Genomic DNA, 24,383 nt, shown 5'->3' on the forward strand with positions numbered 1-24,383 from the left:
CTCCCACAGCTTTGATAGGGTCTCCCTTGGCCTAATCTTCCACCCTCCACATTCGATGGATCATTCTCTGCTTTATCTGCCACCTTCAATGCAATGTCATAACAAACACATCTTCCCTTCCTCTTCCCTTTCAGTATTCGGTCAGGACCATTCCCTCTGTATCACCTTTATCCATTCCTCCATCATCCCCAACACCTTTACTTTCATCTGTACTTATCCATCTTTAGTAACTCACATGTTTATGGATTAATTAATGTTTTCAAAATATCTTTCATCAGTTGGTCAGTTCATCGGATATGGAAGGATAGCGCTGAGTAATATTGGATCATAAAATGAGATAGGACCAGAGTGGTTTCCATTGTGCTCTATTCTTAAAAATACAAACATCTCTCAAACCTAAGTCTCTTCTTTTGCCAAAGAACTATCTAACTTCTTTTGAACGTGTAAAGACTCTCCATGTCCATCGTTCCCCGTGTGTAGTTGTTAAATCTGAGTTGTATGATCACTTTCCCTATTATTATTGCAGATACTGAGATTTGAGATGGTGACATCATATTTATTTTCTCCGCAGAAGCACTCGCAAAGGATTGACACTTTTACCAAGTTTTCTCTGAAATCTGTTCAGCAAAGAATGTCATCAACAAACCTTCAGATCCATGGCTACAGGTTTGCACTGTGATATTTGATATCAGATATTCTCAGCAGTTGAATCAGACCTTTTTGCACTGCTTGGAGCTTTGGAATTGACTTTGTACCAGAATGTCCTGAGTCTTAGTCCTGCACTCTTTCCTCTTTCGTTCTTTTATTTGATTGATAATTGCCTGCCAGTATCGCCTTCCACTGTCTCTTCTCTACCTTTATCCTTGTTCACCACCTTGAATCGGGTCCTCCCCATCCTCAGTTGTCATGTCAACCATTCTTCATTGAGCTCTAGCAGTCAGCAGCACTGCCCCTTCTCCCCGCCCTGGCCTGAAGCTCTGATTAGAATCCATGTATCAGAAATACCCCAGCCTTAACTCCTCGCAACTGCCACATGCAGATAATTGCACTCATACCCTTCCTTATTTGTTGGTTACATTTAAACATGTTTGCTAAGTTAAAGGGCTTTTTAAGAAAACTTAAATTAAAGCTTAATAAAGGTGGCTGCAGAGATAGTGGATGCATTGGTTGTAACCTACCAAAATTCCCTGGATTCCCCAGACATTGAGAGTATGACAATATAGCCATTACAGAGATATGGCTGAAAGAGGGGCAGGTTTGGCAGATCAATATTCCTGGTTACAGGATTTTTAGACAGCACAGAGAGGGGGATAAAAAGGGAGGGAGGGGGGTCGCGGTATTGATTAAAGAAACTATTACAGCGCTGAGGAGGGATGATATGTTCGAGGGATCCATCAAATGAGGCCATATGGGTTGAATTGGAAAAAAAGGGGCAATTACACTGCTGGGCATGTATTATAGACCCCCAACAGTGGGAGGGAGATAGAGGAGCAAATATGTAGATAAATTGCTGTGAAGTCCAAAAACCATAGGGCAGTAATAGTAGGGGATTTTAACTATCCAAATATTGATTGGGACAAATATAGTGTGAAGGGTATAGAGGGTGCGGAATTGTTAAAATGCATTCAAGAGAACTTTTTTTAGTCAGTATGTAACAAGCCCAACACAAGAGGGGGCGGTTTTGGATTTAGTTTTGGGGAATGAAGCTGGGCAGGTGGAAGGGGTATTAGTGGGGGAGCACGTGGGTGCCAGTGACCATAATTCAGTCAGATTATGGATAAGGACAAGGATAGACCTGGAATAACATTCCCAAATTGGGGAAAAGCTAACTTTGCTAAGTTGAAGAGTGATTTGGCCACAGTGGACTGGAAACAGCTACTTGTGGGCAAAGCAGTGTCGGAACAAAGAAGAGATCCGGAATGCTCAGGCCAAACATGTGCCCTGAAAGAAAAAGGGTGGGAATAACAATTCTAGAGCCCCCTGGATGTCTAGGGACTTACAGGGAATGATAAAGAAAAAAAGGGACGCGTATGTCATATACTGACGGCTAAATACTGTAGAACCTTTGGAGAAATATAGAAAGTTAAGAGGTAAAATTAAAAAGGATATTAGGAATGCTAAGAGAGAGCATGAAAAATTCTTGGCTGGTAAAATTAAGGAAAACCCAAAGATGTTCTGTAAATATATTAAGAGTAAGAGGATAACTAAAGGGTCGGGCCTATTAGAGACCATGAGGGTAATCTGTGTGTGGAGGTGGAAGATGTTAGGAGGGTTCTTAATATTTTGCGTCTGTTTTCACAAAGGAAAGGAATGCAGATACTGCTGTCGAGGAGGAGTGTGAAATTCTGGATGAAATAAACATAGTGAGAGAGGAGGTATTAAGGGGTTTAGCAGCTTTGAAAGTAAATAAGTCCCTAGGCCCAAATGAAATGCATCCCAGGTTGTTGAGTGAAGAAAAAGAGGAAATAGCAGAGGCCTTGACCATCATTTTCCCGTCCTCTTTGGATTTAGGCATGGTGCCGGAGGACTGCTAATGTAGTACCCTTATTTAAGAAGGGAGAGAGGGATAGGCCGAGTAATTACAGGCCTGTCAGCCTAACCTCAGTGGTGGGAAAATTATTTGAAAAAATCCTGAAAGACAGGATAAATCTACATTTGGAAAGGCAAGGATTAATTAGGAACAGTCAGCACGGATTTGTTAAGGGAAGATCGAGTTTGACTAACCTGATTGAATTTTTTGAGGAGGTAACCAGGAGGATTGATAAGGGTAATGCGTATGATGTAGTATATATGGACTTTAGCAAAACTTTTGATAAGGTCCCACATGGTAGACTGGTCATGAAGGTTAAAGCCCATGGGATCCAGGATAAAGTGGCAAGTTGGATCCAAAATTGGCTTAGAGATAGGAAGCAAAGGGTAATGGTTGATGGATGTTTTTGTGACTGGAAGAATGTTTCCAGTGGGGTTCCGCAGGACTCAGTACTGGGTCCCTTGCTTTGTGGTATATATCAATGATCTAGATTTGAATACAGGGGGTATGATTAAGAAGTTTGCAGATGACACTAAAATTGGCTGTGTGGTTGATAATGAAGAGGAAAGTCATGGACTGCAGGAGGATATCAATCTACTGGTCAAGTGGGCAGAGCAGTGACAAATGGAATTTAATTCAGAGAAGTGTGAGATAATGCACTTCGGGAGTGTTAATAAGAACACGGTATATACATTAAGTAGTAGGCCACTTAAAAGTGTAGATGAACAAAGGGACATTGGAGTGCTTTTCCACAGATCCTTGAAAGTAGCAGGCCAGGTGGATAATGTGGTTACGAAGGTATACAGAATGCTTGCCTTTATTGGCAGAGGTATAGAATATAAGTGCAGGGAGGTTATGCTTAAATTGTACAATACATTGGTTAGGCCACAGCTGGAGTATTGCGTGCAGTTCTGGTCGCCGTATTACAGGAAGGACGTGATTGCACTAGAGAGGGTGCAGAGTAGATCTACTAGGATGCTGCCTGGAATGGAGAAACTTAGCTATGAGGACAGATTGGATAGGCTGGGTTTGTTCTCATTGGAACAGAGGAGGCTGAGAGGAGATCTCATTGAGGTGTACATAATTTTGAGGGGCCTGGACATAGTGGATATAAAAGGCCTTGGTGGAGGGGTCAATTACGAGGGGGCATAGTTTTAAGGTGGTTGGTGGAAGGTTCAGAGGGGATTTGAGGGGGGGCTTCTTCACGCAGAGGATTGTGAGGGTTTAGAACTCGTTGCCTGGAAGAGTGGTGGATGCAAAAATCCTCACCACTTTTAAGAGATGGTTGGATGGGCACTTAAAGTGCAGTAACCTGTAGGGTTACGGACCTAGAGCTGGTAATTGGGATTAGATTGGATAATCTCTTGTTGGCTGGCGCAGATATGATGGTAAGTACTGCAGCGAATCGAATATGGCCAGGGTGATCTCCTGGACTAATTTCGATCACCCGGATGGGTTGGAGAGGAATTTTCCCAGATTTTTTTTCCCCAATTAGCCTGGGTTTTTATCTGTTTTTTTCCTCTCTAAGGAGATCACATGGCTCCAGTTGGGGTGGAGTGTAGAATATTGCGGTGCAAAGGGTGTCGCAGTTGTGTGAGGTGGACTGGTTGGGCCTTTCCGCCATTGTTCATTGTTCATCAGTTTATATGTAACCTTCAGGGCTGCTGACCGAGGGCCGTGTGACTCTTTGTCGGCCGGCTCGGACACGATGGGCCGAAATGGCCTCTTTCTGCGCTATAAATTTCTATGTTTCTATTCTGGAGATGTCCCAGTGGACTGGAAAATCGCAAATGTAATGCTCCTATTTAAGAAAGGAGGGAGACAGAAAGCAGAAAACTGTAGACCAGTTAGCCTAACATCTGTCATTGGGAAAATGCTGGAGTCCATCATTAAGGAAGCAGTAGCAGGACATTTAGAAAATCATAATGCCGTCAAGCAGAGTCAGCATGTTTTATGAAAGGGAAATTATGTTTGATAAATTTGCTGGAGTTCTTTGAGGATGTAATGAGCAAGGTGGATGAAGGCGTACCAGTAGATGTCGTGTATTTGGATTTCCAGAACGCATTCGACAAGGTGCCATATAAAAGGTGCACATGACAAGAGCTCACTGAGTTGGGGGTAATATATTAGCATGGATAAAGGATTGGCTAACTAACAGAAAACAGAGAAAACATAAATGGGTTATTTTCAGGTTAGCAAACTGTAACTGGTGGGGTGCCACAGGGATCAGTGCTGGGGCCTCAACTATTTACAATTTATATTCAAGACTTGGATGAAGGGACCGAGTGTAATGTAGCCAAATTTGCTGATAATACAAAGATAGGTGGGAAAGCAAGCTGTGAGGAGGACGCACAGAATCTTCAAAAGGATATAGACAGGCTAAGTGAGTGGGCAAAAAATTGGCAGATGGAGTATAATGTGGGAAAATGTGAGGTTATCCACTTTGGTAGGAAAAATAAAAAAGCAAATTATTATTTAAATGGGGAGAGTTTACAAAATGCTGCAGTACAGAGGGATCTGGGGGTCCTTGTGCATGAAACACAAAAAGTTAGCTTGCAGGTACAGCAAGTGATCAGGAAGGCAAATGGAATGTTGGCCTTTATTGCAAGGGGGATAAAGTATAAAAGCAGGGAAGTCCTGCTACAACTGTACAGGGTATTGGTGAGGCCACACCTGGAGTACTGCGTACAGTTTTGGTCTCCTTATTTAAGGAAGGATATACTTGCATTGGAGGCAGTTCAGAGAAGGTTCACTAGGTTGATTCTGGAGATGAGGGGGTTGTTATGTGAAGATAGGTTGAGCAGGTTGTGCCTATACTCATTAGAATTTAGAGGAATGAGAGGTGATCTTGCTTCTGAGATTCTGAGGGGACAGGGTAGATGCAGAGAGGATGTTTCGTCAGAGAGCTGTGGAAGCTGGGACATTGAATAAATTTAAGACAGAAGTAGATAGTTTCTTAAATGATAAGGGGTTATGGGGAGCGGGCAGGGAAGTGGAGCTGAGTCCATGATCGGATCAGCCATGATCTTATTGAATGGCGGAGCAGGCTCGAAGGGCCGTATGGCCTACTCCTGTTCCTATTTCTTATGTTCTTATGTTCCTCTTGTGGGGGAATCTAGAACTAGGGGCATAGATTCAGAATAAGGGGTCGCCCATTTAAAACGGAGATGAGGAGGAATTTTTTTTCTGAAAGGTCATGAATCTTTGGAATTCTCTACCCCAGAGAGCTGTGGAGGTGGGGTCATTGAATGTATTGAAGGTGCTGATAGACAGATTTTTGAGCGATAAGGGAGTCAAGGGTTATGGGGAGCGGGCAGGGAAGTGGAGCTGAATCCATGATCAGATCAGCCATGATCTTATTGAATGGCGGAGCAGGCTCAAGGGCCAAATGGCCTCCTTTTGTTCAGTGTGATGGTCAGTAATAGAGGGAAAGTGAGGTGTGGGAATGTTAGTGTGGGAATTGCCGTTGTGTTCACTGGTGCCGCGGTCAGATGAGTTGATCATCAACAGCCCAGTCAGAAAGGTGCTGCGTTGGTTATCTCCTCCTTTTCTCCTTCTCCTCTTCCTGCTTTTCCTCCACGTGAGCTCTTTGGTGGTAAGGGCTGTGCCCTCATGATGGCGAGGTTCTGCAGGGCTCCTCCAAGAACAACTTGTATTTATATAGCATCTTTAATGTAGTAAAATGTCCCAAGGTGCTTTACAGGAGTGTTATAAGACAAAAGCAACACACTAGGCAGCGGAAGTGTTATTTAAACACCCCAATTGTCTGCTCGATCACATTCCGTGTGACAGCATGGCTTTCGTTAAATGGTCAGCCGATAGCCCTTGTCGCCCAGTAGCCACCCTCTGGTTTGTCATGGTGGTTCAAATGCGGATGGTACAGAGGACTGCTGCAGAATGGAGGCATCATGACTGCTGCCAGGATACCGAGCATTGACCTGCATGATACGCTGAGTACAGTCACACACCAGCTGGAAATTGAGGAAGTGGAATCCCTTCTGGTTGCTGTACACGTCCGAATTCACATACAGCGCCAGCAAAGTGACAAGTGTACAGTCAATGGCACCCTGCGCCATGGGGAAGCTTGGTATCTTGGTGAAGCCACCTGCTCACTCCACCTGCTTCTCTCTGGAAAGAGAGAATGGAATTTATTCACCTCTCTTTGCACACAAAGCCTCAGTGACCTACCTTTGGAAATATCGCCTACTGCAGCCCGGAAGGAGCCCAATGCATAAAAATTCATGGCCACGCTCACTTTCACAGCTAGTAGCAATGTCATTCTCACCGTTCTCAGTTGCAGTTCTGCTTGCAACAGGTGGCAGATTTCAGTGAGCATCTCCTTAGTGAAGCGAAGATATCGCATACATTGTTCCTCGCTGAGGTAGGAGAATTGCTCCCTGAAGACCCTGGGTGAATATGACCTCCTGCTGAGAGTCCTTCTCCCTTACCTCCTCCTCCCTCTTCGAGCAGCTTGTTCTCCTCTGTGTCACCTCTGGTTATTCTCCCTATCATGCTGCAAACCAAGGGGGAATCAAACTGCTGCACCTGTGTCTGTGAGCAACTGGTCTGAGCAGAAGCCTTGAAGTAACCTGCCACACCACTCCCTGGGCACCTCAGCAACTTCACATAAGATAACAAACCACCAAACACTTCTACAAACTCACCAAGAGCCAGTCGGAATCAATCGGCAACTAACCAGAAAGCGGTTGATGATCCCTTTAAATAGCACTTTCCTGCTGCTGAACACATGTTCAGCTGTGCATCAGAGGGTGTTAGCTGGAGTGGTGAGGTCGAAAATGGCAGCGCTGGCGTCAAATCATCATTGCACATTCATTGACATCACGATCTGCCTTCTCTGCATAATTCTGACGCACACTCCCAGCGCTCGCGCTAATGACCTCACCAAAATGGCGCCTGGCATGGCCCACACCAGAGGTTTGTGCATGTGGTGCAGACACCATTTTGGACACAATATGGCACCCACAGAGCCGAGAAATCGAGCGCTACTGAGCCAAATTTTGCAGCATAAATATTTTAACTTAATGTAGCTTAACTAATCATCACATCTTTGTCTTTGATTCTATTCCGTGCAGTACTTACCATTATATCTGTGCCGTCCAACAAAAGGTTATCCAGTCTAATCCCAATTACCAGCTCGAGGTCCGTAACCCTGCAGGTTACGGCACTTCAAGTGCCCATCCAACCATCTCTTAAAAGTGGTGAGGGTTTCTGCATCATCCACTCTTCCAGGCAGCGAGTTCCCGATCCCCTTCTAAGACTTCTAATTTCAAGCACTCGCTAGTCAGTTTAGCACAGTGAAATGCTGATTAAAGTTTCTTACAATTTGCCCTAATGATATGCCTCTGCCCAACCTCAGAAGAATGCCTCCCCTTGCTCCGGGGATCCCCATTTCACACACACCGCGGTGGTCCTTCGCCTTATCTGAGTGAGATAGCCAGTTAGTGCTGAATTAGGAGTCATTTCCTCTATGAACTGGATTAAGGTTTCACAAACTTGTTTCATGCAGTTAGCAAGTTTACATATAGAAACTGATGTGCACAGATGATGATGTTAAGTGGTAGCATTTATAAAAAGCAGAGAGAGCCAAGGATAGATCTATGAGGGAGTCTGGAGGTAATGGTGGTGATAGAAGAAGTCATTGCAGGAGATACTCTGGCTACAATTAGATAGGTAAAACTAGAACTAAGTGAGGGCAGTCCCACTAAACTGGAAAAAAGAGGGGTGGGGTTGGACGAGGATGGTATGGTCAACTGTGTCAGTAGCTGCAGACAGGTCGAGAAGGATGAGGAGGGATAGTGCGTCACGGTCACAATCATAGAGGATGTCATTTGTGACGTTGATTTGTGCTTTCGGAGGGGAGGAAACTGATTGCAGAGATTCAAACATGGAGGTACGAGAAAGATGGGCACGGATTTCTGAGGCGACACCATGTTCAAGGGCATCAACGGGAGGTTGGAGATGGGGCGGTACTTTGAAAGGACAGAAGAGTCAAGATGAGTTTTTTGAGGAGGGAGTTTATGACGGTGATATTGAAGAGGAGGGGGACGGTACCTGAGGAGAGGGAATGGTAAACAATGGCAGCTAGCATCTGGACCAGGAAAGGTAGTTGGGTGGTCAGCAGTTTTGTGGGAATAGGATTGAAGAAGCAGGAGGTGGGTCTCATAGACATGTTGAGCTTAGAGAGGACATTGAAACATAGAAAATAGGTGCAGGAGTAGGACATTTGGCCCTTCAAGCCTGCACCACCATTCAGTATGATCATGGCTGATCATACAACTTCAGTAACCCACTCCTGCCTTCTCTCCATACCCCCTGATCCCTTTAGCCGTAAGGGCCACATCTAACTCCCTTTTGAATATATCCAACAAACTGGACTCAACAACTTTCTGTGGTAGAGAATTCCACAGGTTCACAATTCTCTGGGTGAAGAAGTTTCTCCTCATCTCGGTCCTAGATGGCTTACCCCTTATCCTTAGACTGTGACCCCTGGTTCTGGACTTCCCCAACACCGGGAAAATTCTTCCTGCACCTAACCTGTCCAATCCCGTCAGAATTTTATATGCTTCTATGAGATCTCCTCTCATTCTTCTAAATTCCAGTGAATATAAGCCGAGTCGATCCAGTCTTTCTTCATATGTCAGTCCTGCCATCCCGGGAATCAGTCTGGCGAACCTTCGCTGCACTCCCTCAATAGCAAGAATGTTCTTCCTCAGATTAGGAGACCAAAACTGCACACAATGCTCAAGGTATGGCCTCACCAAGGCCCTGTACAACTGCAGTAAGATCTCCCTGCTCCTATATTCAAATCCTCTCACTATGAAGGCTAACATGCCATTTGCCGCCTTCACCGCCTGCTGTACCTGCATGCCAACTTTCAATGACTGGTGTACCATGACACCCAGGTCTCGTTGTGTTCTGTTCATGATAAAGTAATGTAACTGAGTACTATAGACATGAGTAAGTGGGATCTTTTATTCAAACTCCAGAGTGCCCATACAGCATACAGTTTATATACTGGGCTCCCAAGGGATGCTGGGATCCCTTGGGACTCCAATAGGTATGCCCTCTGGTGGGGGTATGATACAGGTTACCTAAGGTTGCATACATAACATCACTCGGTCTCAAAGTCAACAGTACACTTATTTACAGGGTGAGACGATCTGGGGCTTTTCGCTCCCTCGTCGATCGTCTCGGTACAAATGCAGGTGTGGGTGAGTTGGTTGGTTCTTCGCTGGGCTGCTGGGCAGCTGGCCTTGTCGGGCTGCTGGGGATGGTGAGTTCAGCTTCGTAGTTGACCATGATGTCGGCTGCCACCTGTATGCATGTGTTGGAGGGTCGAAGGTGTGGTGTCCTCTTCGGGTTGCTCGTGACTGTTTGTGAATCGCAGTTTGGTTTGGTCCAAATGCTTTCTGCAAGTTATTCCATTAGGAAATTTGACCTAAACACCCTACTCCCTTCTTTGGCTATGATGGTGCCAGCAAGCCATTTGGGACCATGTCCATATGTGAGTACAAATACAGGGTCATTGACTTCAATATTGCATGACAAGTTTGCGCGATCATGGTACATGCTTTGCAGATGCCGCCTGCCCTCGACGTGATCATGGAGATCAGGGTGGACAAGAGAGAGCCTTGTTTTGAGCGACCTTTTCATGAGCAGCTCGGCTGGGGGAACCCCAGTGAGCGAGTGGGGTCTGGTGCGGTAGCTGAGCAGGACTCGGGACAGGCCGATCTGCAGGGAGCCTTCCGACACACGTTTTAATCTTTGCTTGATGGTTTGGACTGTCCGTTCTGCCTGGCCGTTGGATGCGGGCTTGAATGGGGTAGATGTGACGTGCTTGATCCCATTGCGGGTCATGAATTCCTTGAATTCAGCACTGTTGAAGCACGGCCCATTGTCGCTGACAAGGACATCAGGCAGCCCTGCGTGGCGAACATGGCTCGTAGGCTTTCGATGGTGGCAGTGGACGTGCTTGCAAACATTATTACACACTCAATCTATTTTGAATAAGCATCCACAACAACCAAAATCATTTCGCCTAGAAACGGGCCCGCAAAGTCAAAGTGGATCCTCGACCATGTTTGGAGGGCCATGACCACAAACTTAGTGGTGCCTCCCTGGGTGCATTGCTCAGTTGAGAGCAAGTGTTGCATTGGCGCACGCATGACTCCAAGTCTGAGTCGATGCTGGGCCACCACACATGGGATCTGGCAATAGCTTTCATCATTACTATGCCTGGGTGGGTACTGTGTCGGTCGCGTATGAACATTTCCCTGCCTTTCTTAGGCAAAACCACACGATTACCCCACAAAAGACAGTCTACCTGTATGGACATTTCGTCTTTGCGCCGCTGGAACGGCTTGATCTCTTCATGCATCTCTGCTGGGATGCTGGACCAGCTCCCATGGAGGACACAGTTTTTTACAAGGGACAGTAAAGGATCCTGGCTGGTCCAGGCCCTGATCTGGCGGGCCGTAACAGGTGACTTTTCGTTTTCAAATACATCCATCACCAAGAGCAAGTCTGCAGGCCGTGCCATTTCCACCCCGGTGGTGGGCAATGGTAGCCGACTGAGAGCATCAGCGCAGTTCTCTGTGCCTGGTCAGTGGCGGATTACATAGCTATCTGCAGACAGCGTAAGCGCCCATCTTTGGATTTGGGCAGAGGCATTGGTATTAATCCCTTTGCTCTCAGAATAGCGATATGAGCGGCTTATGGTCAGTTTCTAACTCAAACTTGAGACCAAACGGATACTGGTGTAATTTTTCCACCTCGTAAACACATGCCAGAGCTTCTTTTTCAATCATGCTAGAGTCCCTTTCGGCCTTGGACAAACTCCTGGACGCATAGGCGACCGGCTGCAATGTTCCCGATTCGTTTGCTTGTTGTAACACACACCCGACCCCGTATGAAGACGCATCGCAAGCTAGCACTAAACATTTACATGGGTTATACAGAACAAGCAGTTTGTTGGAACGTAACAGATTTCTGGCTTTCTCAAAAGCAGCCTCTTGTGATTTCTCCCATACCCAGTCATCTCCCTTATGTAGCAGCACATGTAAGGGTTCTAGCAAGGTGCTTCACCCAGGTAGGAAATTACCGAAATAGTTGAGTTCCAGGAACGACTGCAGCTGCGTCACGTTCTGTGGTGTCGGCGCTTTCTTGATGCCTCCGACTTGGCGTAGTTGGGTCTGATGCCATCTGCCGCGTTTCTTCTCACTAAGAACTCGACCTCTGGCGCCAGGAAAACAAACTTCGAGCGTTTCAACCTGAGCCCCACGCGATCTAAGCGACTTAGAACCTCTTCCAGGTTCTGCAAGTGTTTGATGGTGTCCCAACCTGTGACCAGTATGTCATCCTGGAAAACCACGGTGCGCGGAACTGACTTTAGCAGGCTCTCCATGTTCCTTTGAAAGATTGCCGCGGCCGATCGAATCCCAAACGGGCATCTATTATAGATGAACAGACCCTGTGCGTGTTGATGCAGGTGAGGCCTTTCGAAGATTCCGCCAGTTCCTGCGTCATCGAGGTCAGGTCCATCTTGGTGAATGTCTTTCCTCCAGCCAGGGTCGCAAATAGGTCGTCTGCCTTGGGTAGCGGGTACTGGTCCTGTAGCGAAAAATGGTTAATCGTTACTTTATAGTCCCCACAAATTCTGACCATGCCTTCGCCTTTGAGAACTGAAACAAATCGGACTGGCCCACTCGAACTCCACCGGTGCAATGATGCCTTCCCGCTGCAGCCTGTCCAGCTCAATTTCCACTTTCTCTCGCATCATGTATGGCACCGCCCGTGCCTTGTGGTGGATGGGTCGTGTACCGGGAACCAAGTGGATCTGCACCTTTTCCCCAGAGAAACTTGCAATGCCTGGCTCAAACAACGAAGGAAACTTGCTCAGAACCTGGGCACATGAGGCGTCATCGATGGACGAAAGCGCTCGGATGTCGTCCCAGTTCCAGCGGATTTTTCCCAGCCAGCTTCTGCCGAACAGTGTGGGGCCACCTCCTGGTACAATCCATAGTGGGAGTTCATGCACTGCTCTATCATAGGAGACTTTTACTGCTGCGCTGCCAATAACAGGGATCAGCTCTTTGGTGTAAGTTCTTAGCTTGGTATGAATGGGGCTAAGCTTGGGCCTGTGTGCCTTGTTGCACCACAGCCTGTCGAAGGCCTTTTTGCTCATGATAGACTGACTCGCACCCGTGTCAAGTTCCATGGATACTGGAATTCCGTCCAGTTCGACTTTTAGCATGATTGGTGGACATTTCGTGCTGAAGGTGTGTACCCCGTACACTTCTGCCTCCTCAGTTCGAGTCTCTGGTTCAGCCTGATCCGCCATGGATCGATCCTCCTCTGCAACGTGGTGGTTTGCAGGGTTTGCAGCTCGTCTGCCCATTCGCTAGAGGTGTCCCATTGTTCCACAGCCTTTGCACACATAGTGTTTGAAGTGGCATTAATGGGCTCAATGATCATCTCCACAGCGCCAACAAGGTGTTAACCGCCTCACATTAACGATTGATGGCAGATTCTGGGTCATCTGAAGTCGTGCAGCTGCAGGCTTGTACATTCTGCCATATGCATTCCTGCCTGAAAACAATGTTACTTTGTGTACAGTACTTGCAGAAACCTCTTTATGCTGCAAAATTTGTTTGGTGTTATCGCTGATGGCCGTAAATGCCTGGGCTATCGTTATGGCTTTGCTCAGGTTCGGTGTTTCACCAGTCAATAGTTTGCGGAGGATAACCAATGCCAGGCATAAAGAAGTCTCTTAGCATTTGCTCAAGGAATCCATCGAATTTGCAGTGTCCTGCAAGCCGTCTTAGTTCAGCGACGTAGCTCGCCACTTCCTGGCCTTCAGACCGTTGACACATGTAAAATCGATACCTTGCCATCAGAACGCTTTCCTTCGGATTTAGGTGCTCCCGGACCAGTGTACACAGTTCCTCATACGATTTGGTTGTTGGTTTCACCGGAGCTAGAAGAGCTTCATGAGGCCATAGGTTGTTGCCCCACAGACGGTGAGGAGGATCGCCCTTCGCTTGGCAGTGTTCTTGTCCCCTTCCAACTCGTTGGCCACGAAGTATTGGTCGAGTCGCTCCACGAAGGCCTCCCAATCGTCCCCTTCTGAGAATTTCCCCAGGATACCAACAGTTCTCTGCATTTTCGCGTGGTTGTTCGTTATCTCGTCACCAGTTGTTATGCTAATGATAAAGTAATGTAACTGAGTACTGTAGACATGAGTAAGTGTGACCTTAGCTCCTTTATTCAAACTCGAGAGTGCTCGTACAGGATGGGAGGCCTGCTTATATACAAGGCTCCCAAGGGATGCTGAGAACCCTTGGGACTCCCAACAGGTATGCCCTCTGGTGGCGGTATGATACAGGTTACCTCGAGTTGCATAGATAACACATTGCCCCTCCCCTTTTACTAATCTGTCACCATTCAGATAATAATCTGCCTTCCTGTTTTTGCCACCAAAGTGGATAACCTCACACATCCACATTATACTACATCTGCCATGCATTTGCCCACTCACCTAACCTGTCCAAGTCACCCTGCAGCCTCTTAGCTTCCTCCTCACAGCTCACACTGCCACCCAGCTTAGTGTCATCTGCAAACATTCAATTCCTTCATCTAAATCATTAATGTATATTATATATAGCTGGGGTCCCAGCACTGAATTTTGCGGTACCTCACTAGTCACTGCCTGCCATTCTGAAAAGGACCCGTTTATTCTTACTCTTTGCTTCCTGTCTGCCAACCAGTTCTCTATCCACGTCAGTACATTACCCCCAAACCCGTGTGCCTTAATTTTGCACACTAATCTCTTATGTGGGAACTTGTCAGAAGCCTTTTGAAAGTCCAAATACACCACATCTACTGGTTCTCCCTTATCCACTCTACTAGAGAGGGGTTCATGGATTTGTTTAGTAGTGGAAAAAAGAAGCCAGGGATTATCTTTGCATTGCAGGATGATCCTGGAGTAGTGAACAGTCTCGGCAGAGGAGAGCAGGGCCCGACAGTACTTAACGTGAGCCAGTGGTACGGGTACAGTAGCATTGTGGTTATGTTATTCGACTAGTAATCCAGACGCCTGGACTAATGACCTGGAGACATGAGTTCAAATTCCACCATGGCAGTTGGTATCAGTAATGGGTAAACATGAAACTACTGGATTGTCGTAAATGTGTTTTACGGAAGGAAATCTGCCGTCCTTACCCGGTCTGGCCGATATGTGACTTCAGACCCACAGCAATACGGTTCACTTATACTGCCCTCTGAAACAGCCCAGCAAACTGCTCAGCTGTATTCCAGAAAGTAGCTCGCCACCACCTACTCGAGGGCCATTAGGGATGGGCAGTAAATGCTGGCCTTGTCCATGAATGAATTTTTTAAATCCAGATCTGGCAAAGAATGGCTGAACCAGATGTGTGCCAGATACCTTCAAATGTGCATCCTTTGGATTTAAGGGAATTAAGTTGGGGCCATACCAGGAATAACCATAGTGGGAAGAGTAATGATTTTGTTAAGAGCAGGAGCATCCAAGATGGAGATGTGGGAGTGTTTGAGCAGATTGACTGCTGCAGAAGTATTGTACCAAATGGATGAGTAAGGCATTTGGGAATTGAAAGTGCAACTGTTGGGGAAGAGTTCATTGCAGGGATGGACATTTGGTTAGAGGGGGCTAGGGGATGTATGTGATGAGGAATAGAAAGATGATCTTGGTTGTAATTGAGACCATGTGAGATGGCAAGTTCGAGGGGGTGGCAGTGAATGTGGGCCAGTGAATTTTTGATATATATATTAATGACCTGAACTTGGGAATATAGGACATTATTTCAAAATTACAGATGACACAAAACTTGTAAATGCAGTAAAGAGTGCGAAGGATAGGATTAGACTTCAGGAGGAGATAAACAGGCTGGTGAAATGGGCAGACAAGGCAGATGAAATTTAATGCAGAGAAGTTTGAAGTGATACATTTTGGTAGGACTCATGAGAAGACAGAATATGAACTAAATGGTACAATTTTAAAGAGAGTGTATGTACACAAATTTTTGACGGTGACAGGACTTTGAGAAGGCCGTTAAAAAAGCAAAAGGAATCCTTGGCTTTATTAATAGAGGAATAAAGTACAGAAGTGTGGAAGTTATGGTAAACCTTTATAATACACTGGTTAAGCCTCAGCTGGAGTATTGTGTCCAATTCTGGGCTCCGTACTTTAGGAAGGATGTCAAGGCCTTAGAGAGGATTCAGAGGAGGTTTACTAGAATTGTATCAAGGATGAGAGACTTTTGTTATATAGAGAGACTATAGATGTTGGGATTGTTCTCCTTTGCTCTGAGAAGGATAAGAGGAGCTTTATTAGAGGTGATCAATATGATGAGGGGTTTGGATAGAGTAAATAAGGAGAAACGGTTTCTACTGCTGGGGGTGGGTAACCAGTGGACACAGATTGAAGGTCATTGACAAACGAACCAGAGGGGAAGCTTTTTACACAGCGAGTTATAATTTGGAATACACTGCCTGAAATGCTGGTGGAAGCAGATTCAATAATAACTTTCAAAAGGGAATGGGATAAATAGTTGAAGGGGCAAAATTTTGAGGGCTGTGGGGACAGAGCGGGGAGTGGGACTAATGGGATCGCACAATGGGCCGAAAGACCTCCTGTGTACTGTATGGTGCTCTGATTTCCAGGTCTATCCTGCGTGCCGTTGCTTGCGGGTGATGAGGATGAGGAGTGTTTTACGAGTAATCGAGACTAGAGGCATTAGAAACATAGAAAATAGGTGCAGGAGTAGGCCATTCGGCCTTTCGAGCCTGCAACGCCATTCAATATGATCATGGCTGATCATTCCCTCAGTACCCCTTTCCTGCTTTCTCTTCATATCCCTTCATCCCCTTACCGGTAAGGACCATATCTAACTCCCTCTTGAATACATCCAATGAACTGGCATCAACAACTCTCTGCGGCAGGGAATTCCACAGGTTAACAATTCTCTGAGTGAAGACGTTTCTCCTCATCTCAGTTCTAAATGGCCTACCCCTTATCCTTAGACTATGTCCCCTGATTCTGGACTTCCCCAACATCGGGAACATTCTACCTACATCTAACCTGTCCAGTCCCGTCAGAATCTTATATGCTTCTATGAGATCCCCTTTCATCCTTCTAAACTCCAATGTATAAAGGCTCAGTTGATCCAGTCTCTCCTCATATGTCAGTCCAGCCATCCCTGGAATCAGTCTGGTGAACATTCGCTGCACTCCCTCAATAGCAAGAACGTCCTTCCTCAGATTAGGAGACCAAAACTGAACACAATATTCCAGGTGAGGCCTCACCAAGGCCCTGTACAACTGCAGTAAGACCTCCCTGCTCCGATACTAAAATCCTTTACGATGAAGGCCAACATGCCATTTGCCTTCTTCACCGCCTGCTGTACCTGCATGCCAACTTTCAATGACTGATGAACCATGACACCCAGGTCTCGTTGCCCCTCCTCTTTTCCTAATCTGCCGCCATTCAGATAATATTCTGCCTTCGTGTTATTGCCTCCAAAGTGGATAACCTCACATTTATCCACATTATACTGCATCTGCCATGCATTTGATCACTCACCTAACCTGTCCAAGTCACCCTGCAGCCTCTTAGCAGCCCCCTCACAGCTCACACCGTCACCCAGTTTAGTGTCATCCGCAAACTTGGAGATATTACACTCAGTTCCTTCATCCAAATCATTGATGTATACTGTAAAGAGCTGGGGTCCGAGCACTGAGCCACTAGTCACTGCCTCCCATTCTGAAAAGGACCCATTTATCTCGACTCTCTGCTTCCTGTCTGCCAACCAGTTCTCTATCCACATCAGTATATTACCCCCAATACCATGTGCACACCAATCTCTTAAGTGGGACCTTGTCAAAAGCCTTTTAAAAGTCCAAATACACCACATCCACTGGTTCTCCCTTGTCCACTCTACTAGTTACACCCTCAAAAAATTCCAGAAGATTTGTCAAGCATGATTTCCCTTTCATAAATCCATGCTGACTTGGACCGATGCTGTCACTGCTTTCCAAATGCGCTGCTATTTCATCCTTAATAATTGATTCCAACATTTTCCCCACTACTGATGTCAGGCTAACCGGTCTATAATTACCCGCTTTCTCTCTGCCTCCCTTTTTTAAAAGTGGTGTTACATTAGTTACCCTCCAGTCCATAGGAACTGGTCCAGAGTCGATAGACTGTTGGAAAATGATCACCAATGCATCCACTATTTCTAGGGCTACTTCCTTAAGTACTCTGGGTTGCAGACTATCAGGCCCTGGGGATTTATCGGCCTTCAATCCCATCAATTTCCCTAACACAATTTTAAGCCTAATAAGGATATCCTTCAGTTCCTCCTTCTGACTAGACACTCGGTCCCCTAGTATTTCCGGAAGGTTATTTGTGTCTTCCTTCGTGAAGACAGAACCAAAGTATTTGTTCAATTGGTCTGCCATTTCTTTATTCCCCATTATAAATTCACCTGAATCCGACTGCAAGGGACCTACGTTTGTCTTCACTAATCTTTTTCTCTTCACATATCTATAGAAGCTTTTGCAGTCAGTTTTTATGTTCCCGGCAAGCTTCTTCTCATACTCTATTTCCCCCCTCTTAATTAAACCCTTTGTCCTCCTCTGCTGAATTATAAATTTCTCCCAGTCCTCAGGTTTGTTGCTTTTTCTGGCCAATTTATATGCCTCTTCCTTGGATTTAACACTATCCTTAATTTCCCTTCCCTGTTGAGCCACCTTCCCCGTTTTATTTTTACTCCAGACAGGGATGTATAATTGCTGAAGTTCATCCATGTGATCTTTAAATGTTTGCCATTGCCTATCCACTGTCAACCCTTTAAGTATCATTTGCCAGTCTATTCTAGCCAACTCACGTCTCATACCATCGAAGTTACCTTTCCTTAAGTTCAGGACCCTAGTCTCTGAATTAACTGTGTCACTCTCCATCTTAATAAAGAATTCTACCATGTTATGGTCACTCTTCCCCAAGGGGTCTCGCACAACAAGATTGCTAATTAGTCCTTTCTCATTACACATCACCCAGTCTAGGATGGCCAGCTCCCTAGTTGGTTCCTCGACATGTTGGTCTAAAAAACCATCCCTAATACACTCCAGGAAATCCTCCTCCACCGCATTGCTACCAGTTTGGTTAGCCCAATCAATATGTGGATTAAAGTCGCCCATGATAACTGCTGTACCTTTATCATCTGTATTCCCTAATTTCTTGTTTGAAGCTGTCCTCAACCTTACTAATACTGTTTGGTGGTCTGTACAGAACTCCCACTAGCGTTTTCTGCCCCTTGGTATTCCGTAGCTCCACCCATACCGATGCCACATCATCCAAGCTAATGTCCTTTTTTACTATTGCATTAATTACCTCTTTAACCAGCAATGCCACCCCACCTCCTTTTCCTTTCTGTCTATCCTTCCTAAATTTTGAATACCCCTGAATGTTGAGTTCCCAGCCTTGGTCACCCTGGAGCCATGTCTCCGTGATGCCAATTACATCATACCCATTAACTGCTATCTGCGCAGTTAATTCGTCCACCTTATTCCGAATACTCCTCGCATTGAGGCACAGAGCCTTCAGGCTTGTCTTTCTAACACACTTTGCCCCTTTAGAATTTTGCTGTAATGTGGTTCTTTTTGCTTTATGCCTTCGGTTTGTCTGCCCTCCACTTTTACTTTTCTTCTTTCTATCTTTTGCTTCTGCCCCCATTCTACTTCCCCCTATTTCCCTACATCGGTTCCCATTCCCCTGCCATATTAATTTAACTCCTTCCCAACAGCACTAGCAAACATTCCCCCCAGTACATTGGTTCCGGTCCTGCCCAGGTGCAGACCGACCCGTTTGTACTGGTCCCACCTCCCCCAGAACCGGTTCCAATACCCCAGGAATTTGAATCCCTCCCTTGTGCACCACTCCTCAAGCCACGTATTCATCTGAGTTATCCTGCGATTCCTACTCTGACTAGCACGTGGCACTGGTAACAATCCTGAGATTACAACTTTTGAGGTCCTACTTTTTAATTTAGCTCCTAACTCCCTAAGTTCGTCTTGTAGGACCTCATCCCGTTTTTTACCTATATCGTTGGTACCTATATGCACCATGACAACTGGCTGTTCACCCTCCCTTTTCAGAATGCCCTGCACCCGCTCCGAGACATCCTTGACCCTTGCATCAGGGAGGCAACATACCATCCTGGAATTTCAGTTGCGGCCGCAGAAACGTCTATCTATTCCCCCTTACAATCAAATCCCCTGTCACTATAGCTCTCCCACTCTTTTTCCTGCCCTCCTGTGCAGCAGAGCCACGCACGGTGCCATGAACTTGGCTGCTGCTGCCTCCCCTGATGAGTCATCCCCTCAACAGTACCTAAAGCGGTGTATCTGTTTTGCAGGGGGATGACCGCAGGTGTCCCCTGCATTACCTTCCTCACACTGCTCTTCCTGTTGGTCATCCATTCCCTATCTGGCTGTGTACACTTTACCTGCGGTAAGACCAATTCACTAAACGTGCTATTCACGTCATTCTCAGCATCGTTGATGCTCCAGAGTTCATCCACCCGCAGCTCCAGTGCTGCAGTGCGGTCCGTCAGGAGCTGCAGGCGGATGTACTTCCTGCACACATAGTCGTCAGGGACATCGGAAGCGTCCCTGTCTTCCCACATAGTACAGGAGGAGCATAACACGTGTCCGAGCTGTCCTACCATGACTTAACGCTTAGATAAACTTAAATTGGCAACAACAATGCTGAAAGGTTACTTACTGATAAAGAAAAGAAAAAGAAAAACTACTTACCAATCACCAGCCAATCACTTACCCCCTTGGCTGTGATATCATCTTTCAGCTTCTTTCTACTTCTTTTTTGCCTTCTCACCCTGCTGCAGCTGCACCGGCTGGGCCTTTATAAGCCTCTGGCTGTCGAACTCCCGCCTCCTCGAACTCCCCGACTCCCGACTGCTGGCCTTTATAGGCCTCTGGCTGTCGAACTCCCGCCTCCTCGAACTCCCCGATTCCCGACTGCTGGGCCTTTATAGGCCTCTGGCTGTCGAACTCCCGCCTCCTCGAACTCCCCGACTCCCGACTGCTGGCCTTTATAGGCCTCTGGCTGTCGAACTCCCGCCTCCTCGAACTCCCCGACTCCCGACTGCTGGCCTTTATAGGCCTCTGGCTGCTCGAACTCCCGCCCCCTCGACGCACCTCGAGACATGTATGAGGGTTTCAGCAGCAGAGGGGCTGAGGTAGGGCCGATGTTGCACAGGTGGAAGTAAACAGATAAGACAGATATTGGATTTAAGGCTCAGGGTCAAATAGGATGTCATTCTGGTTTAGCCTCAGACAATGACCATTGAAGGGGTTGGAAGCAGTGATTAGGGATCAGAGCTTGTGGAGGGACTGATGGTCAGTGTTGAGCTGGAAGCAGTTATAGCCAAGAAGCTGGACTGATTGTGTGGCTGTTAAGGCTGGTTTGGAAGAAGTTGGTGATCACCTCGCTTTGGGTGGTCCTGCGGCGGCCGCCATTTTGGGCAGGTCAGCAATGTGCTGCCATTTTGGGCAGCTCATTGCAGATATAGAAATGAGGCAGATCGTGACGTCAATGAGTGTGCAACGTTGATTTGACGCACGACCTGCCATTTTGGACGTCGCCATTCATTTTAATGCCCTCTCCAAATGATGACCAGCTTAACATCCATTCAACAGCAGGAAGGAACTCCTCCCAGTGCCATTTAAAGGGATCATCAACAACTCGCAGCTGACTCACTTTTTCATTTCTGCTGGCTCTGTGTACGTTTGTGCAACTGTTGGGAGCTTTCTGCAGTTATTTCAAAGTTGTTGAGGTGACAGGGAGTGTTGTTGCAAGTACAGAACGCCTTGCTTCTCATGGGGGCTCTATTTGTAGTCCCCCTCGCGCTCGGGTATGACAGGGAGATGGAACAGAGGTAGCAAAGAGGACAAGATACTCGTAGAGGCAGGAGGCTTTAGCAATCTAGAGTCTGCCAACAGCACACCTCCTACCTGCACCTAAGCCAGGAGCAGAGTATTCGGAGACTCCACTTTACCAGGGAGGTGATCACAGAACTCTGCCACCTCCTGCAACCAGACCCACAGCCTCAGAGCAGGGAGATGACAGTGCTGCCAGTGGTCCTCCATTTTTCTCGCCAGCGGATCCTTCCATTTCTAGAGTAGGCGACATAGCTAACACCTCGCAGTTTGTCCTCAGGTGAAGGGACTTCATTGTTTTCTCTCTAAACAGAGAGAAGCAGGAGGAGCGTGCATGTGGTTTGCCAGGATATCGGGCTTCCCCATGGTGCAGGCTGCCATCGACTGCACACACGTCGCTTTGCGGACGTTGCATACCAATCCTCAGATGTTCCACAACCGCCAAGGCTACCACTCACTTAATTGCAGTTGGTGTGCGACCACACCCTGCGCATCATGATGGTGAATGCCCTGTATCCTGGCAGCAGTCTTGGTGCCTTCACCCTGCGACAGTCCAGTGTGCCAGAAATCATCCAGCAACCACGTCAAACCCGAGGGTGGCTGCTCCTAGACAAGGGCTATTGGCTCTGCATCTGGCTGATGACTTCCCTCCGCAACTCCACCACTTGTGGTCAGCAATCAAATGAGAGAGCCATGCTGCCATGAGGAATGCCATCGAGCAGACCAGCAGAATGCTCAAGCAGTGGTTCCACTGCTGAAACATGGCTGGTGGAAGACTGCTGACTTTCAGTGGGGGAGACTGCAGGCGATCTTGCAGGATGACTTTGAGTAGCTCTGGGCCTAGAAGGCTGGGCTTGGGACTGCACTACCTGGGCATGGGCAGCAGCAATCTGGGCTGGCTGGCTGACACGTCGCAGCAAAGTCATCAGCAGAGTGGCGGTGGTGGGTGTCGAATGCTGAGCTCCTGAGAGAGGACAGCAGGTTGTTGCCCATGCACTGCCACTCCCCCAGTACCACCTGTTGGAGGACGCATTGCTGGACTGCAGTGACACCCTGTAAACCCCTTTCCGCACTCGTAAACCCAACCACGATGGCAGCAGTCTTAGCTTCCACTGCGGCATGAGGCATTGGTTTGTGGTGCCAAGGAAGCTGCAACATCGCCCATCACATGCAGCATCATGGTTGGGTCCACAAGGTCTCTCATGCAGTTGCCCATACTTCCATCCTGGAAATCACAGGCTCCAAGCTCTGCACAAAGCCCCGTGCAATGTTGGAGATGGACAGGGACAAGAGGCCCGCTGGCAGCTTGCTTTTGCACCAAGCATTTCTGTGTGCATGCCCATCATCCTTTTTCTGAAGGCTACGTCTTCGAGGGCAACATCTGTATCCTGTGCAGCAGAACTCGAGCGCGAACTCGCCCGTCGGGGAGTTGGCACCCTAGCTGCCTTTCCCTCTGGCCTCCCTGCAGCTCACTCATGCCCAGTGACTCACCATCTGCAAAAACCACCTTTATACTACCCTCTAAAGTCCGCCAGTACTATTTTCTGAGCTGGTGCCAGAATAAAACTGGATGGATCACCCGGCATTAACCTAGGCACCGGCTTCAGACACAAAAACGGCACACCCAGCCCAATCGACCCTGCAATGTCCTCACTAACATCTGGGGGATTTGTGCCAAAATTGGGAGAGCTGTCCCACAGACAAGTCAAGCAACAGCCTGACATAGTCATACTCACAGAATCAGACCTTTCAGCCAATGTCCCAGACTCCTCTATCATCATCCCACTGGCAGGACAGACCCACACAAGCTGGCAGCACAGTTGGAAAGGAGTCCTCAACATTAACTCTGGACCCCATGAAGTCTCATGGCTTCAGATCAAGCATGGGCAAGGAAACCTCCTGCTGATTACCACCTATCGCCCTCTCTCATCTGATGAATCAGTACTCATCCATGTTGAACACCACTTGGAAGAAGCACTGAGAGTAGCAAGGGCACAGAACTTACTCTGGTTGGGGGAATTCAATGTCCATCGTTGTTATGTATTGATGCTTGGGGTCACCAGACACCAGGGGCGCCACTGTCGGAGATCATCGGGCTGTACGCGCATGCGCACGGTCACTGGTATATAAGCGCGGGTACTATGTCATGTGGGTACTTTGAGCGCGAATAAAGTTGGATCACGTTTACATCGGAGGCCGCTTACAGTAACAAGACTCTTGAGTCATTACATTTGGCGATGAGGTAACTTAAGAAACTTCGCATGTACAATGGGCACTCTTGGAATTCTGGAGAGATTTGTGGAGGGCGAGGATTGGGCGGATTTTATCGACCGCCTGGATCAGTATTTTGTGGCCAACAAAATGGAGGGTGAGGTTGACGCACTTCGGCGCAGAGTGGTTTTCCTCACCGTTTATGGCCCGAAAATTTACGACCTTATGAAGAACTTTCTCTCGCCTTTACGTCCAACTGACAAAGAGTACAAGGATTTGTGTGCTTTGGTGCGTGACCATCTTAAGCCAAAAGAGTGGATCATCATCTCACACTATCTCTTCTATACGCATGTTCGTGCTGAGGGCCAGGATGTGTCGGGATTCGTCGCTGACCTACAATGTCTTGCTGAGCCATGTAAGTGCGGGAACGTGTTGAAAAACATGTTGCGAGATTTCTTCGTGGTAAGCATCAACCATGATGTGATTCTTCAGAAGTTATTGGCCGAAGAGAAGCTGGATTTGAGAAAGACCATCACGACTGCCCAGGCATGCATGACGACTGATGATAATTTGAGGCAGATATCATCGGAGCTCCATGGTAGGTACTGTGAACAAGATTGTGTCATCT

The 24,383-nt window shown here is 47.1% G+C and overlaps 1 protein-coding gene across 1 annotated transcript in view; it reads left to right on the forward strand.

Moving 5' to 3' along the window:
* Positions 1-24,383, forward strand: part of sycp2 (synaptonemal complex protein 2) — a 1,164,109-nt gene that overhangs the window by 1,056,392 nt on the left and 83,334 nt on the right. The window contains exon 38 of the mRNA XM_070894856.1: positions 572-666. Within this exon, the coding sequence (XP_070750957.1) occupies positions 572-666 (95 nt within the window). The remainder of the gene's footprint in view (positions 1-571; positions 667-24,383) is intronic.

The sequence above is a fragment of the Pristiophorus japonicus genome, chromosome 12, assembly GCF_044704955.1.
Source record: "Pristiophorus japonicus isolate sPriJap1 chromosome 12, sPriJap1.hap1, whole genome shotgun sequence".
In the NCBI taxonomy this organism is placed as follows: Eukaryota; Metazoa; Chordata; class Chondrichthyes; family Pristiophoridae; genus Pristiophorus; species Pristiophorus japonicus.